Below are 18385 nucleotides of genomic sequence, written 5' to 3'. Positions count from 1 at the left end.
GCTACAAGGGGGAAATGTAGTTGACAACATTTGTGAGCCTGCCAAGAACCCAGGGTTTGGGTTGCCAAGCAATCACTTGTACTGCTTCTGCTTATACTTGGCTGTAAAAGTGAGTTATAAACTGATTTCCAATGACTTTGATTGTTAATCTTTTATATAGCTCAATTTCTGTAAAATATTGTTTTTCTGCTTTTTCCTGCCCATTAAAGGGTGGCTACCTTTCCTCTTATTTTAAAGGCTGTGTCTTACTTTGTGTCAGATAGCCCAGGCCCTGAGCAAGCCGGTATATAAGGTACTTTGGCCCATATTTCAACAAGGTTTATACATTGTGATAAAAACTTACCCTGAGTAAAACATTGTTGGGTGCTGTTCTTTAACCTAAGATTGGTAATTTTTCACGATTGTCCCTAATTTCCTTCTCACGTAGGGACCTGCATTTGAAATTTACAATCTAAATTAGACCTTGCACAACAAGGAAAGCGGATCAAAAAAAGGGAGGGGGGAGGAGGAGGGATTATAGAACAAGTGTTATCACATTGAAAAATTGAGGTAAACTCCTTTTTATGAATCTCTCTTGATACAGGTACTTTAAAAAATGTATCAAAATTTGAGGAAATGTATTGAAATACATGGTGGCAGCCAGAGATGACCATTATTATTTCTTCTTATATTTAGACACTCACAAAAAGCTACATTACAAGAAAATTACATTTGCAAAGTTAGGCTTTCAAATTGTGTAATATGTGAATTAAGATTGCTCGTGTAATCGTAAGACCCCTGGTGCATGTACATTATGATAGTCTTTAATTACATGATCATATATTATTTTAGAACTCTTGTCTCATTCACCGAACGGGATGCACAGTGCTCAGAGTGGGTAGCTATTCAGTATTGCTTTTTCTTGATTGAATGTGTGGCCCCAGGACATGTTTGTTGCACACCAGTCAAATCCTGCACTCAATACAGTTTTTTCTTATCTTTTCCATGGCAGTATTACAGTCACTGGGCTAACTGTGCCTCTAACTCCTCATCCAGTCTTTGAGTGCACTAACTCTGATGCCTCAAGCTGTCACCTCTCAGAGTGGAATCAGGTGAATCTCCCACTCAGACTGGGCTTTGGGATGCAGTCCCTAGGTACTAAATGAGATTACCTCATCAGGCCCAACTTACATTTAATACCTGCAGTTCTGCTCCTCTGGAACTATGCACAGTGGCATCCAGTGACCAGACATCCTTTGAAAGCAAAATATTGTTTAGAACCAAAGCATTCAGAACTAAAATAAAAATAATAAACTGTCTGTACACATGCTTGCCTTCCCTAAGGCTTAATATCCTCTGCAAGCTTGGGAAGTCCCCAACTGTTCGAACTGTCCCACAGAACCTGTCTCTGTGCATGTCAGTCTGTTTCCCCAGAGAACAGTTCACTGACAGTTCTCCCTTCCCCCTTTCAGAAAGTCTGTTTAACCATTTAGTGTTCCTTTGACCTCTTGGCTCCTAGCCTTGGCAAAACAGCTATAAAACTTTGGATGGGTGTGGAAAGTAGCGTTTTCATTAACAGCCTGGCAGTTGTCTTGTTTATTGGGAGACTGCTTTTCTAGAGCTATGGTGTCGTCTTCCTGCTTGTTTTCCCATTAGTTCCCATTAAACTAAACCAATTCTACTTTGGGTAATGGTCCCTGTTGTATTCCACTGAGGCTTACGTAAGCCTCAGGAGTTGGAGAATTTGAAAGTAGTGTCCATTGGTTTGCTCAGGCGCCCTGGCTCGCCTCGTGTGACTGTCTGAGGCAATAAAGGGCAGGGCAGACTGACCACATCTCCAGTTCCTTCTCATCGCTGCGTGGTCCGGATTGGAACTTTGTCATTGTTTCTGATGCGCTTCTGATGCAAAATGGTAGTTGTACAGAGTTTTATAGTAGTTTTACCAGTTTTATTTTTCTTAGTTTTAACAGTTTCATAAAATCATTATATAGCAACAACATGTCTGCCACAGACACAACATTAAGGTATCTGAGTGTTTCACAAACAATTTTTTTTTCTTTACAGCATCTCTATGAAATAAGAACAGCATTTCCCCCCATTTTACAGGGAACTGAAGCACAGGAAAATTGTCCACTAATTTTAAGAGTCCAACTTGAGATGCCTTGGGCTTTATTTTTATTTCAGAATATTTAGCATTTGTGTAGCATTTTATATGTTCAGAACATAGCTCCTAGTGACTTTATTTGCAATTGTGAGTGCTCAGTACTTCTGCAGATCAAGCCCCAGGTGTCTCAGGGCATGCAGAAAATGAGGAACATACTGTGACCACCTGTGGAAAGTTTGGAGTCGGTGACTTGCCCAGGACCACCTACAGATTCAATCACCTACAGATTCTGTTGCAGAGGCAGGAATAAAATCTGGTTCTCCGGGGTGGATTTGACTGGCATAACCAGCAGACCATCCTTTTTCTTCCTGCAGTCCTCTGCCTCATTCATTACATACTTTCCAACTTTTGTAATACAGTAGAACCTCAGAGTTACGAACACCAGAGTTGCAACAAGCTGACCACAGTCCTCGTTTGGAACTGGAAGTACGTAATCAGACAGCAGCAGAGACCAGAAAAAGCGAATGCAGTACAGTTCTGTGATAAATGTAAACTACTAAAAAATAAAGGGAAAACAGTTTTTTTTCTTCTGCATAGTAAAGTTTCAAACTTGTATTAAGTCAATGTTCAGCTCTAAACTTTTGAAAGAACAATCATAATGTTTTATTCAGAGTTACAAACAACCTCCATTCCTGAGGTGTTTGTAACTCTGAGGTTCTGCTGTATAGAAGTAACTGTATCACTCACTCTGCAGTCTTGACTAATTGCTTGAGTATCGTCCCTCCTATGCACTGAATAAGGTACGGGTCCTGTGGAAACGGTATAAGCTAATTTAATTAAAGACTGTCCTAATATTTATGAGCAAGGGGGCAAATTAAGGCTTCACAACTGCTGCAAATAACTGAGGGATGTTGAGAGTCATGAATTCTGGATTCTATTCCAGGTTTGAGAGGGGAGCGTTCTGTAGTGGTGTCTTCCTTCCTTCAGCATGTCCTGCTTTTGCCTTTATCCCCTAGCTGTCGCTCTTTAGCCTGTTCTCCTCTGCTGCTTTCCCTCCTCCTCTGTCCTGCCTTAGCTTGCTGCTATCTACCCCAGCCTGCCTTTGTCATTGTCTTTTTTTGAACAAGTCAGGTTACTCTCACCTTCTCTGTATTACTTGGGAGCATTGATAGCACAGGAGAGACAGTCTGTTTGTTGTCGGTTCCAATTCCCCGGGCCATAGTGGCCCTGGCTGTTGGAAGGAGTGGTTGAACAAAAAGTCCTACTCAGCTCTGGATTGGAGCATGCTTACTAGCTGGGTGCAGGTGGAGCATACTTGGGGTAGACAGAATCTTCAGAGAATAATTCTCTAGCCTGTTACAAACCCTTATGAAGCATGTGCAAACAGATTGGAAACATTGTTTTACTTAGTGTCCTGAGTTCCACCTCATAGTGCTCCTGGGACAGGAAAGACTCTGGTGGTGTGTGTGCGGCTAAAGACCTGGCTTCCCAGAGGTCCAGGACAGGTAGCCCTTTCCTGCCATTGCTCCTTGTAGCTGCAGCTATTAACAGGCTTCAACACCAAATGTATTAATAAAATAAATACACCCCCCCCCCCCCCCGATATTCCCACAACTTCTAGTTTCAGGTATTTCACATTTATTAATGGTGAACTAGAAGAATCTTCAGTTTGCAGGGCTGAACAAAACGCTGAAGTTACTGCTGGGTAACAGGTGTTTCAGTATGAAATTTTAGTTTTTGAGGTTTGGAGGAAAGGGAAGATAAGTTTCCTTTACATACAAGTTTTAATGAATTTAATGTACCTCTTGGGATATACAAGTATGCATGATTGTTCAAAATCTGTACTGTGAGTGTTCCAGAGTAATACATTTTATTTCTATGTAAGCTGATGTGCTTGTAATTTTATCATCTTACGAATTGTTTATACCCCAGATTTCTTCACTGAAAGACTAACTTCTCATATGTGATAAATGTAAAATTATGTATTCTTGAAGTCATTGTATTGAATAGGACCGAAAAATGTTTTCTAATATACTGACTACTTGTATTTGAGGTTATCAATCCAGGTGCTGGTAGTTAATACAGCTTAGCTCTTATTTCTAAGGTAGCAAGCAGGGCATTAAAAACTATCAAAAGAACATGATTTACAGAACTTAAATTGATTGGAAGCTGTTATCTGAGTAGTGCATAAGTTTGCCTTAATGCACATAGCAGTGTTTTAAAAACTTCTTTTCTTCTTTCACAGGAAAGATGATAAAGATTATGCTTTAAAACAAATAGAAGGTACTGGAATTTCTATGTCTGCATGCAGAGAAATAGCAGTAAGTAACAGTCTTTTTTTATTATCAGTAAGATTTTAATAAATTATCTTTTAAGTGAATACATCTTAATTTAATGTTTTAGATTCAATAAATCTACCTTTCTAAATACAGAAGAAAATCTTCAATTTGAGGTTTAAAGTAAACCTAATTCCCTTATATAAGAGTTTAACTTTTCGCAGAAGAATGATGCAGTTCCTAAATTACATTTTATTATTGCATATTTAAGCATACATCATAATTATCTATACCTCTGAATGCATATTGATTAGTACTGGAAATAAATGTATGATTTTCTCTTTATTAAAATAGTGACTGTCTAAACTCTGTTATATTTGTCAGCACTGTTCATTACAGTAAGTTTGGGTATAATGGTTTAATTTTAGTTTACAATTAATTTCCTTTCCCATTCAAAGACTTGTACCCTTAAAAGTAATATAGCCATATCTGATTGCAAGGGGAGAGCTCAAAACAAATTTCCAATATCTTCAGTTAGCAGATATCAAATGCAATATTGTGTTTGGATATTATCTCTGTTCTGTTGTTTGTTTGTTTGTTTTTGTTCCGGTCTAATATTTAAAGAGGAAAATCATAGAAATACATTTTAATGCAAATAGTTAATATAAAACTTCAGTGTAAGACAGAATAGTTACAGGCTGTATACATTCTATTATTCATATAGAACATTGATTATTAATTTTTTAGATTTGCCAGTGCAACAGATCCACTTGGTGATATTAAGACCCTTAATTATTTAAATGTCAAGAATTTGATGATTCACTAATCTTAAATATTTTTTTTCTTTTGGTTAAATGAGTTGTCACTTCTTCGTAAAACACAAACTCATGAATCTTTAAATATATGTTTGTTCAGGATCATACTTGTGTGGATCCTTTGAATTCTTATTTTGTTCCCAAATGATTGCTTAATGGTGCAGAAACATTCTGTTTGTGGATGCAGATAATTGACAGTTCCGGTAGAAGCATCTTCCTGAAATTAATACTTAGATTTTTTTTATGAAACGTTGATACGAGAGGGGTGAGGTGCGATGCTTTAGATTTTGATAATTTTATTACTTTATTACCAATGAAATAGATAATATAAGATTAGAATTGTATTTTAAAGACCTAAGCCAAGACTTTGAGACATGACTAGTGATTTTTGGGTGCCTAGCCTAAGACATCTTAAAGGGTACAGACTCAAAAGCAATTCCCGAAAATCGGTCCACTCTACTGTACCTTAAGTTAGGCACCAACACTGAAGGTCTCCCTCCCTCCTCCCAAAAAAAATCTCCAGTCACTTTTGGAAAACTTGACCTTTTCTTAAAAGTGGAAAATCCTAGGTGTGTGTGTGTGTGTGTTGTGGATATGATAGTGTGACATAGAACTGTGTAAGACTGTGAAGGTCCATGAAAGTTTTGGTGAGAGAAATAACATTTTATGAAATAACATTCTGTACATACTTAGAATGCTGCTATTTAAGGTTTCTTGACACTTCCCGTTATAAGACCCTGTCCTTAGTTGCTTATAACTTTGCTAAACTCTAGCCATTTGGGCTGAAATTTCCCATACTGGGTATCTGCCTCAGGCTGAAGTTGTTTTGGAAAGTTTCAGCTAAAACAGTTCAGATGTTTCAAAGAAAGATTAGGTGAAAATAACTTTTTTTTTTTTTTTTGCCAATGTTAAACAATGCTCATAACAGTTGCACCAAGAAGCTATAGTGTGTCCCTGATTTGGAGTAGGGTCTTCACATTTGGTAGAGGGAGTCACCCTTGTGATAGGAATGTGCCTTTTGCTGTGCCCATGAAAAGCCATCTAAATTTGGCCAAGTTATGAGCCTCTGAAAATGTCAGTTTGCACAATAGACTTGTTTGGCTACCAAATTCTCCTAAAATTCTAGTTTTGAACATGCTCCATCCCAGGGCTGCAGGGACTGAACCAGACTTTTCCTGGAATTGCTCTTGGACACCAGGGGCCACTGTAGTGCCAGCTGTTTGAAACTGAGAGTGGGGAGATGCTCACAGTGCTCTTGCTGACTGGATCCAGGAACGAAGGAGAAAGTACTGCAGAGGGGTCCGGGAAAGGGGTGGGAGGGTGAATGGATTGTAGGAGCCAAAGGGTCAGGAGGAGCAGAAGGGGTAGGCAACAGGAGCTAGGTGGGTGGGAGACAGGCAGTCAGTAGAAGGGAAGAAAGATCTTTGCTCCTTCCTTACAGAACTTGGAATTGAACCTCAAAGTCATCAGTTGCTGTATTCCTTTGATGTCAGCAAATAGCTGTGAAACCTACTGGCAAAGTGTCTCATCCTTCTTCCAGGGATTGGGTCACATAGAGAATAACAGCCAGTTGGGGCTTCCAGTAACTCCGTTTAAATCAAATGAATTAGAAGATTACTGTTAGCAGTGCCTACGATATGCTAGGCACTGTCTAAACACACAGGAAGAACAGTCCCTGCCACTTTCTCAGCCCCTCCACCCCACCCCTTCGCCCTCCCAAATGCTATCTTGGGGTATCCTGTTTGGTTTTGTGCACTGTTTGTTTAATTATCCAGCTGTGGATCTAAAGTTTCTAACTCTTCTTATGATCCAAGCTGAGGAAGTATGGTTCCACAGTTTGGAACTTCTGTTTTTCAATTAAAAAAAAAAAAAGGAAATTTCCTTAAAATTACCTTTTAAAAAAAATATCCAGAGAATCCAATTCTCCAGGGTAGCAATCAGCTGCCTTAAGTGTGAGACCGTTCCTTCCTGCAATCCACTGCCTCATTCACTACATTCCGTCCAGCATTTGCAGCAAGTGAGACGGGGTCCTGTAGACAAGTCTCCTTCAATACACAACCGTTATTCATCCCCAGAGCGTCAACCATTGCATGCATTGATTGGGTCTGGGTTCCTGAGAGGGGAAAAATAGTATGTGACCATATAATTAAAGACTGTGCTGATACATGCACACAAGGCCAGTGAATTCGGGCCTTAATTCTGGCATTTCTTAACTTTTGAGTTCTTGACCTTGCAACTGAATGCTCTTTTATTGTAGTATTTTTTGAAATAATATTATAGATTGTCCTGAAAACTGGATTATTTTTATTGTTTTAAAAGTAATAATAATAAAAAAAAGCCTGATATTTCACAATGGAGTGGCGAGACAGTTATAGAATGAAAGAAGGCCTGTAAGATGTACTGGGCCAGAGTGGGATCTGTGGTTCCTCTCCAGCTTGTCTATTTATATTGTTTGTATCTGGGGTGTGTGTGTGTGTGTGTGTGTGTGTGTGTGTAGACAAAGAAAAAAAAGATGCCAGCAGCTTTATACTTAACAGCAATGTTATATTGTAAATAAACTTCCATCTGTACATCTAATTAATACAACTGTTTGATATAATCATGTAATGAATTTTCAAGGCAAAATTAATAAATGCCAGTCTTGTTAATTTAAGAGATCTTCTAGAGTGTAATGTTTCATTACATGCATTTGAGTGCTGGAGTAGTCAGAGGAAGTAGGAAAGCTAGACTTGCATGTGTAATGAATTTCCATTTCAAAACATAGTTTCCTCAGCAATTGAAACTCCTGTATTTCATCCATCTGGGTAGCTCTTTACCTGGAAAGAATACGTTTTGAAGTAAATCTTCATTATTTGTGAGCCAAGCATCTCTGTTTTGACAACTCTGCAATAACACCTGTGTTTGTGTATGACAGATTAAATTCCAGTTTCAAGCTTCCAAAGAGTTGTATCTCAATAACTTATTTTCAGTACTCTCAGGACTCCCTTCATCTAGCACCTATTGTATCCAGATATCTGAGCTAAAGACTGGATTGATAGGAACTGCCTGAAGAAAAAAAATTGCTATTGTGCCCTGGATACAAGAAAGAGCTATGAAGTGAGGTGGGGTCTGGAGCTGGAATGTAGGCTGTCACTTGCTGTGTGCGCACTCAAGTTATTTGTTTTTCAGGCTTGCATGTGAGCATTCTTATATTTTGTTATAATTCTTATTCAACTTGAGTACCTTGACTGAACAAGTCTGTTTTGATCAAACCAACTTCCCCATTTATTTTGGTAGAATAGTTTCAGTACTTATGTAAAATTGAATTCTGTTATATCATGTTAATTGAAATACTTACCCTAGTAAGAGATACTATTGAAACATTCTCCTCTTTGCCTTTCACTGTCTCTTTCACTCCTTCCCCTGACCACCCCTATACTTCTCCAACATGATAAACGTTTGTGAAGCCTGCCTCTTATAACATTCAGCCAAAATTATGTACTGTATTGATCCTTTAGTTGAACATTGTTCTGTATAATTATCCAGTGATGTACACTGCCTTGCTTTTTCTTATTTTTTTTCCTGTTGAATTTACTTAATGATAGAGCTAGAGAAGAAGCATGAAAAAACTGTGGTTCACTTACAGTAAGATTTCATGCACTGAAATATCAGTTTGTAATATTTTGCATTTATATAGAACTTTACCTCTGAGGCTTCAAAGTATATAACAGACATGAAAAAACTGAACCTTTCCTCAGCCCTATGAGACAGGTAAGTTTCAGATGGGAAAACTGAGGTACAGAGAAGTGAAGTGTCTTGTCTAAGTTACACAGGAAATCAACCCAAAACTCCTGACTCCCAGTCCTGTAACTTAAATACAAGAAAATCCTTCCTCCCTTTTTAGATGGGGTATTGCAGGAAACTATACCAGGTAACTGTTCTGAGTACTTGAGGAATAAAGGAACTTTAGGGAGGAAATAGGGGGCTAGTACCTGCCCTTCAGTTAATTCCTCTTTTTAAAAGTGCATTGGATTGAGTGTGTTTCAGTTTAGGGAAGGTTTTGTGTATGAGTCCTATCAACTGGTTTAAAAAAAACCCAAACAAACCTATATTACATTGACTTTATTAGCTTGGAGCCAGCTGATGCAATGAGTTAAAGGATCATTGCACCACTATGCTAAACACTGTCCAAAAACATAGGAAGACAATTTCTCCCCCCCTACCCTCCCAGTCTGTATTAGGGCAGTGTGTTTTAGTGCATTGCCATTTGATTTATTCACTTTGTTGCCTAACATTTTTTCTTTTTTACTTTATCAATTAGCTTTGTCATTAGATCGTCTCTTGGCTTTGTACGTACTTTGTAATATTTTCCAGCACTTCAGTAGTAAATTGCGCTTTATTAATGTAACATAGCCTAATTCCTTCTGGAATTTTATGTGCACTATAACCACCACAGTTTGCTATGGGTAGTAGGCTGTGGAAAATCCTTGTTCTCTAAATATGCACAGTCTATCCACGTTTTAGGATGAGATCATATTAGGAATGTTCCATAGATGAAATTCAGAGTCATTAAAGTACCACCTTGCTACAAGAGACACAAACCTACCCATTGAAGTATAATGGTCAGTAAGTGTTTTAACTGTCAGCACTTTTGCTTTGGCTGCTGAGGAATATTTTACTATCAGGAAAATTTCTGTTCAGTTTAACTTTGTAGTGAAATGGGGTCTACTGTGAATTGGCATGGTCGTTTTATGTCTGCTCAGGACTAAGGTGGATGGGCGAAAATGTGTGGGGAAAGCTTGTTTTGAATCTGGGTGTTCTATTTGTATATTACAACTAGTTTTTGTGCAGTTCCTTTTCTTTTGGGGTTTGGCTCTGGGATAGGGTGGAATGATATAAGCTAGTGATTAAATCACTGACGTAATTCATTATTTAAATCAGTAAGCAGGAAACCTTGATTTAAGTCATCTATGTTAATTGTTTTGCATTTATACTTATTTTCCTAAAGAGCGGTTCATTCCCATTGTTTGGTGTAACCATTAACGCAGGTTGCTTAGCAACTAAATATAGCCTCTACACTAAATTTGGTATTTCTTTTTACTAACCAGGAAGATACACTATATCTATACACACTTAAGCAGTTTTATAATTGAACATACCTTTATTCAGATTCTTAACTTTTACTTTTTCATGTTAGACAATGGTGACTGACACGTTTCTTGGTGTGTTTTTTTTTTTAAACTTGATTTGTGTCAAACTGCATTTGAATGGAAATTGGAATTCAATTAAATGCGCAACAGCATTTAAAAAAATTGTATTTGTTAAATAAAACTAAGTTGAATGTGCTAGATACATAAAGAAAAAAGTTGATCAAAAGATATTTTGCATTTAAAACTGAATTGTTAAAGGAAGTATTATCTGTAGTTTGAATTTTAACTGATACCTTCTGGTCACAAAATCCTTCAGGTTTTGAAAACTCATAGGTCTCATCCTCTCCCACATTGTTTGTATTCATAGATTGGAAGAGGAAAACAAGCTTTTATTCTTTCAACTCCCATGTGGTGTCTTAATTTGGAATGAACTAATCCAAATTAAGAAAATATCTCGGCACCTGCAAAAAAGGCTACTGCTGCCAAAAGCTATTTAGTGCGTCTTCAACAAATGTTGGTTCTAGGGCTTAGCCCGTGATTTCCACCAATTCAGTAGTTTGCCTTTCTTAAAAACTTTGGCAGCAAACTTATACTGCTTGCATGGTTCACCTTCAGCCTTGAAATTCATTGCAGTTGGCATGATTATTAGATGTCAATGCTATAGCAGCATATTTTTTTCAACTGTTAAACATCTACCCTGGTACATTGTTGAGAATATTGTCATGAAAATGAAGCAGAGTAATTGCTTCTTCATTGCCTATAATTTAGATTTGTTGAGTTTTTTTTTCTACAGTTTTTTGAAGTTCTTTCAAATTTCAACAATATCAGCAGTAGACCTGCTATCCTTTTGTAATTTATCCAATGCTATCAGTATGTTCAGCATATTTTCCGCATTTCTCTTCAGTCCAATGTTGATTGGTGTGACATATTATTTTATTTATTTAAATGGTTTCAATAGATTATAATAAATTTAGACCTTAACGTAGATTGTCATAATTTCACATTTAATTTTAAATAGGTTTATTTTGAAATTAAATAGATGTTTTTGATTAAAAAAAACCACACCACAATCTTTTTTTAATATATATATTTTTTAATCTATTGTCCTGTTGGGAGGAGTCGCTCAAGATGGTGGTAGTGAAAGTAATAAGTTCTTTTCCATATGTAAGATAACTTCCTGGGAACTCCTTCTCTTAAGGATGATTGATCAGTCAAGCCAAAGGATAGTTCAAGTCTGGAAGGGTATTTCGTTAACCCTGTTGGTTGCGTGAAGGAAACATTTTCCACAGTAATGAATTCTTGTCTGGGTGGTTAGGGAAACCATGTTAGCACCACTCTTATAACCTTAGTGGTTCTTGTCAGAAGATACTGATATTTTCTTAACAAAGGTAGTCAGAAACCTTTTGAACGAGAGTCAGATTCTGTCCTGCTAGAGAGTACAGAGTAGTAGTGTCTGACTTTTTTTTCAGCTTGGGTGTTGAGCATGCTTTATAAAAATCTGGGGGGCCATAATCATAATAAATTGGGGCAGCGGTTCTCAAAGTATGGGGCACGCCTCCCAAGGGAGATGCGGGAATGTGTAAAGGGAGGCCTTTACTCTGTGCCTGAAAGCACCCTAGAACCCCCATATTTACCACTGTCATATAATTATATTATTTGTACAAAGTATGCCTTCTGAGGTATCATTTTAAAAGTCTTGATCTGTTGAACATTAATATCCTGTTGGATTGTATGTGCTATCATTGTGTTTGAAGTTATGAAGTTTTGCTATATATGTGTTATTGAACTATGTTGGAAGTTGGAAACACCCACAGGCACCCTTTCAGGTACAACAGTGGAGGAGCCAGATGTGCTAACGGCCCGTTAAAGGGAATACACACTCACAAGGACTGTCCCAGGAACCGTATGCAATGGAGACTTCTCAGAAATAGCACGTAGACAGTGGAGACTGATTGATTGAGCCAGGAAACAAGCATAGATGTTTCCAGCAAACTGAAAGAAGCTATAAAAGGGGGAAGTGACGTCATCATTTGGCCTCACTCCCCCCCACAACTCAACACCTGGACGCACATCTGGAAGACAAAGATTTTGAACAGGGGAGGTGGTCCCAGGCTGGAAAGGAGAGTCCCAACTTGTGTATTAAGGAACTATACCATCAGGGTGATAAACTGCTTGATTTAAATCCAGTCTAGTTTATAGAATTAAGACTGCAGATTTATTTTATTTCTTAAGTAAACAACTTTGAGCTGTATGCTTATTACTTATAATCACTTAAAATCTATCTTTCTGTAGTCAATAAATCTGTTTTATATTTTACCTTAAACAGGGTGTTTTGGTTGTAGTGATTGGGAAATCTGCTCAGTGTACAAAAGCTGATGCATGTGCTCTCCACACTGAGGGAGGGGCAGACTGGATAATAAACTTACACTGGTCAGACTTCTGACCAGAGCAGGACAGTACAGTCCTGGGGTCCTAGGCTGGAGAGTTGGGGGAATTGGTTGGAACCTCTCTATTGTTAGTTCATAAGTGGCTAGGAGAAGCATTCATGTAACTCAGCTGGGTGTGTCCCTGCCTGTGGGTGGCTGTGTAAGTGCAGTACCTGGAGAGGCTTGCAGCTTGTCACAGCATCACTGTGTGAGAGGGAACCCAGGTTGGTATGCCAGAGGGTTCAGCAGTACCCCAGTTCCAGGTTGCAACCCAGGGAACCTGTCACAGAGGCGTGAGCGCTGTGTGTGTGTGGTGTTGTTGTTTTTTTTTTTTTTTTTTTAATAACTTTGGCTGTCAGCCCTGGGCAGCTGAGGCTCATTCAGAAGGGCCATGCAAACCCGGGGTTAGAGATTAAAGGGGACAGCTGGAGCCCAAGCTGCCCTGTTCAGAGAGCCAGAGCCTGCCCTGCTCTGACAGTGGGAGCCTGGGCTGAGAGCTTAAGCCACAGCCTGTCCCGCTCTACAGCAGGAGCCGCAGGCGCTGCAAAGCTCTTCACTAGCAACTGTGACAGGTCAGACCTCATTGCGTGGTTCCCCGCCCAAGAAATTAAAAATGTTAGCAGCAGCGCGCAACAGGTGACAAACAGATAATATGAGAAATGGATTGTTTTTGTGACAAACGGAGAAAAGCAAATAACACAAGCTGAAGCCAAAAATATGATGAAGCTTATTTCAAACTGCGCTTTACATGGAGCGGGTCAGGCGATGCACCAAGGTCTCAATGTGTTGTGTGTGGCGAAGTACTGGCAAATGACAATATGAGGCTCTGCAGGCTATACTGGCATCTTAAAATAACTACTTTAGTATCTAAACCCATAGTGTGTTTTTTTTTTGTTTTGTTTTTTTGTTTTTTTTTCCCCCAAGAGGAAGGTCAATGAGTTAACAGGACAAAAGAAAGTTGTTGAAGAATACAGCACTGTTAACATGAAGGCTACTGAGGCTTCTTACCATGTGGCTTTGCGCATTGCCAAAGGTGGTAAGCTGCACAACATATGTGAGAAACTACCACTTCCAGCTGCAAAGGATATGTTTGCGGTGATGAATGGAGAGAAATCAGCATCATAGCTAGATGTGATCCCACTTTCTAATGACCGTTTTACACCACATTGCAGAGATGGTCACTGATATAAAAGAGCAGCTCCTAGAAAGTGTTTGTCAGAGCCCATATTAAATTCAGATAGATGAGTCTACTAATATATCAAATGCTGCACAGCTACTGGTATATATTTGTTTTGCTACAGCAACAAAATTAAGAGGAATTTCTGTTTTGCCATAGACTTCCAACAGAGGAACTGGTGAAGAGCTTTTTAAACTATTAAATAATTTTGTCCAAGACAGAGGCCTTGATTGGGGACATTGTTTTGGAATTTGTAGCGATGGAGCACAGTCTATGACAGGACAGGGTTGTGAGAAGGGTACAAAAAGTGGCCCCTACAGCAACCTGGAATCATTGTATTATCCACAGAGAGGCAATGGCTGCTAAGTAGATGCCAGAGGAACTCAGCAATGTTCTTTCAGATGCAGTAAAAATTATAAACTTTATAAAGTTGCACCCGGTTAATTCAAGGGTTTTTGCCATTTTCTGCAAAGTGTTGGGGGGCAATCTTCATACAGTTGTTACATGCAGATGTTTGTTGGCTGTCCTGGGCATGGTGCTGACAAGATTATGTGAACTGCGTGAGGAAGTCCATATTTTTCTTGCTGATAGTAACTCATACAGCATTTCAGTGACACTCAGATATCCTTGTCATATCTGGCAGATCTATTTGAGCGAATGAATTCCTTGAATGTGTCACTTGAGGGACGAGATACAAATGTTTACATTGATAATGATCGGATAGCTGCATTCCCTAACAAACTTGAATTGTGGTCTTCACATGTGCAGCAGGGATCTATTTCCATATTTTCAACAGTGGAGAGTGTTATGCAACAGTGCGGTGATCTGTCAGTTGACAGTATCCAGGATGTAATTGTTGAGCACTTAGGCGGGTTGCAGGAACAGTTTTGTGAATACTTTCCTGAAGTGGGTAAAGACAAATGTAGTCAATGGGATCAGGAACCCATTCAGCTTTAAGCCGAACACAACAAATATGCTGTCCTCAGAAGAAGAGGAAAGCCTTATGGACCTGTTAAGCAACAAGGAACTGCAGCACAAATTTTCACAAATGCCAGTTGCAGACTTTTGGTTATCAGTGGGATCTGAGTTTCATGTGATAACACACCAGGCTCTTACAGCCCTCATTCCTTTTTCATCCACCTACCTGTGTGAATGAGCCTTCTCAGCATTAACCACAAAGTATCTCTCCCAGCTTGCTGTTGAAGATGACTTGCATCTCTTCCTTTCTACGCTGCAATTCCAAATTCCGCTACTTTGGACAGTGAGGAAATAAACACACCTCTCTCACTGACAAGATAGGATAGATGGCTATTGTACTGAATATATCATTGTTTAGTGTCATGTTTTCTAAAATGTTTGTGGAGTTTTATTTTAGCTGCTTCCATTTGTACATTCATTTTTGCAACATATAGGATTTTTGTTTGTTATATTGTGTTAGTAAACTATGGGGAGGTGCAGTAATTTTTTTTTCATAGCTCAGGGAGGCTCACTATGACAAAGTTTGAGAACTTCTGCTTTGAGGCATATTCTCTGTACTGTTGCATTCAGTAGCGTAGCTGGGGGGGGGGGGGGGGGGAAGTGGGGCAGCAGCCGCTCCCCCACCGAGTATCTTGGCACCTTTTTCATTATTACTCGCCCAGCGGCACTCCGGGTCTTTGGCAGCACTTCGGCTGCGGGCCCTCTCTCCCTCTGGGTGTCTTCGGCAGCACTGAAGGAAATGCCGCCGAAGACCTGCGGAGTGAGTGAGGGTCCCGCTACCGCAGACCCGGAACGCTGCCAGGTGAGTAAAAGCACCGCTCCATCAGTAAAAGCGCCGCAGCAGGTGGCACCTTTTTTTGATGCTTCCCCTGTTCCCTCCAACTGGCTATGCCACTTGAGCAGCACATAAGAGGCAGAAACCACATACCCAGAGCAAGACTAGCTAATTAAGAGATGATGTATCTGGCTCCTATGCATCCTTCCCCATTGCGTCACATGAGGTGAGGAGGGAAGTGGCTGGGAGCATGATGAACAGTGGTTGTCTTCATTGGTGTAGGGTTCCTTGGGGGCCATAGTCAGCTTCTGTGAGCAAGACTGCTCTGACTGGGTAGGGACTGGAACAAGAAATCAGGGAGCCATAACTGGGTGACTTCTTCTCATTTTCCACTCTGTTGGGCTGCCCTAGCTGGAGGGGAGATGTCCTTTGCTAGGCACTCTCCTAGGCTGAGACAGAGCCAACTGAGATCCTATCCTGCTCCCCTTAGGGCTTCCACAGCCTGCCAGAGAGAATAAGCAATGAAGTTTCTACTTTGCTTCCTTCCATGTGGTGTAGCAGGCAGCAGTAGGGGAGCTGCTGCAGTGCTATTCAGAGCACTCCAGTCCATGTTAGAATTGACTGCAAAAGATAGTGGGAAGCAGCTGAGAAGGCGATGCCTCCTATCTTCATAACAGTGGGCTGATTCAAACACTTCTGTTTAAAAATTGCGATGTTGATAAGTATACATTTTCTTAGCAGTCATGCGGAAGGACCACAAAACATAGGCATGGGCATTGACAACTTTTTTTTATTTGGTGGGGACTAGAGTTGGAGGAAAAAAGAAGGTATCTGAAGCCAGGCATGCTGTCTTTTTTGTTCTTTCCTCGTCAGAGTTTCTGGATGAAGTAGAAACCCAAGGCGGATACATAAGCAAGTAATAAAAGCAATTGTTTTCTAGTGTAATCAACAAATCAAGTGTTGCCTTTCTTCATCTTGCTACAATAGAGTGTTCTACAAAGAACTCAGTGACTTTAAGCCATTACCTGTAACAGGAATTAAATGTCAGTTGTCTGATACCGTTAGCATTTCTGTGACACCTGATCAACCATTACTTTAGTCTTTCCCTGTGTGTAAGTTTGTGGAATAAGGCTGTTTTTTCTGCTTATCCAGTTTTGATGATTTTCAGTGGCTGTTATTCTGAAGCTAGTGACAGCATACTTGTTTCTACCATTGTACAGCTTTTAGGCACAAACTACTTTTGACTAAGTACTGTGGCAGAGCTCTGACCTTGTCCCTGTGGGTCCCGTGCTTCTAGGCAGTATATGCTAGCCTCATTGGCTCACTGCGACCCTCCACGTAGCCCTTCTCTCTCTAGGGCCAGGGTTACAGTCTGAGCCCTTTTCATCATAAGCCAGCAAGGAGGTTAGTGAGAGAACTCCCACAGTCTCTGTTGTCCCTAGGGGCTTGTTTCAGAACAGTTTAGCCTCCTGTCCTGACAGGGGCCTGACTTCCCCTCCTAGGAGGTGTTCCTGTAGTGGTGGGTTGGGGGGAACTCGGGCCCACCCTCTACTCCGGGTTCCAGTCCAGGGACCCTAATGGTAGCAGCTGTTGGCAGCCAACCTTTCACTGCCAGAGTTGCTACATTTCCCTGGTCCACTTCCCCACAGCTCTCCTGCTTCTCCCTTCTTCACCCTTACCTTAGGGCTCCCTTACCAATGACTTGAGGGTGTCTTCATTAACCAGCCCTTCAGCTGCACTTCCCCTCCTCTGGCTCCCCGGCTCTCCTCTGCCTGACTGGAGTGAGTCCTTTTATAGTATCAGAGGGGCCTTAATTAGTCAGGTGGTCATATTAGCTTAATGGCCTCACCTGACTCTTTGCAGGTTAATTGGAATCAGGTGTTCTCATTAGCCTGGAGCAGTCCCTGCTCTGGTCAGTCAGGGAACAGAAAACTGTAATCCAGTGGCCAGTATATCTGCCTTCTGCTACTCTGCTGTACCCAACTGGCCTGGGACTATCACAGTACACTGATGAAGCTTTCAGACCATCTAGACTTTCTTAATATGAAAAAGATGAGAAAAATTTAAGAGGCAACAAGCTTCTTCATGTCACCACAAAGCAATTGTGTTTTTCAAAAGACCACAAAGAACTTACATGTCACCAACATTTTCAGTACTCTTGGAAGAAAAAAGAAAATAGATAATTTATACTATTTTCATTAGGATCTATCTTGCCAGACAAAGACTTATTTGCGAGGCAGTTATACTGAACAAGCTGAAAATATGCCCGTATGTGGCGAGGTTGACTGCAACTTTATTCAGCTGCTTTGTTTGCAGGCAGAATATGATCTTGATATTTCAGGGTATCTGAAAGAGTCAAAACAAATTCACAAGTCCAATTATTCAGAAGGAGGTAATCGAAATCATGGCTCTTAAAATCTTGAGTGATATTTCTGAGAACATTTCTGGAGAGGGAATTATGCTTGAGGAAACCGACTTCTCCAACAAAGAGCAAGTGTTATATTGCAGGCAAAACGTGGATGATAACATGAAAGTTCATGAAGAGTTCATTGAGTTGCACAATATTGCCTGTACATCAGTGGAGGAAATCGTATCAGTAATTAAGATATATATTATTGCATATAAATCTGAGAATCAAAAATTGCAGACAATGCTATGATGGTGCTGCTGATGTGGCAGGCTTAGCATTAAACGTAGCAGTGTTTCTCAACCTTTTTGTGCTGGTG

The 18385-nt window shown here is 40.0% G+C and overlaps 1 protein-coding gene across 2 annotated transcripts in view; it reads left to right on the top strand.

The window, feature by feature from the left end:
* Positions 1 to 18385, top strand: part of CDK8 (cyclin dependent kinase 8) — a 154178-nt gene that overhangs the window by 52117 nt on the left and 83676 nt on the right. For both annotated transcript variants that reach the window (XM_054015399.1, XM_054015398.1), the window contains exon 2: positions 4329 to 4404. In XM_054015399.1, the coding sequence (XP_053871374.1) occupies positions 4329 to 4404 (76 nt within the window). The remainder of the gene's footprint in view (positions 1 to 4328; positions 4405 to 18385) is intronic.

This window comes from Malaclemys terrapin, chromosome 1, assembly GCF_027887155.1.
Source record: "Malaclemys terrapin pileata isolate rMalTer1 chromosome 1, rMalTer1.hap1, whole genome shotgun sequence".
Classification (NCBI taxonomy): Eukaryota; Metazoa; Chordata; order Testudines; family Emydidae; genus Malaclemys; species Malaclemys terrapin.
The sequence above is the reverse complement of the archived record's forward strand: the minus strand, read 5'-3'. Positions and strand labels throughout refer to the sequence as shown.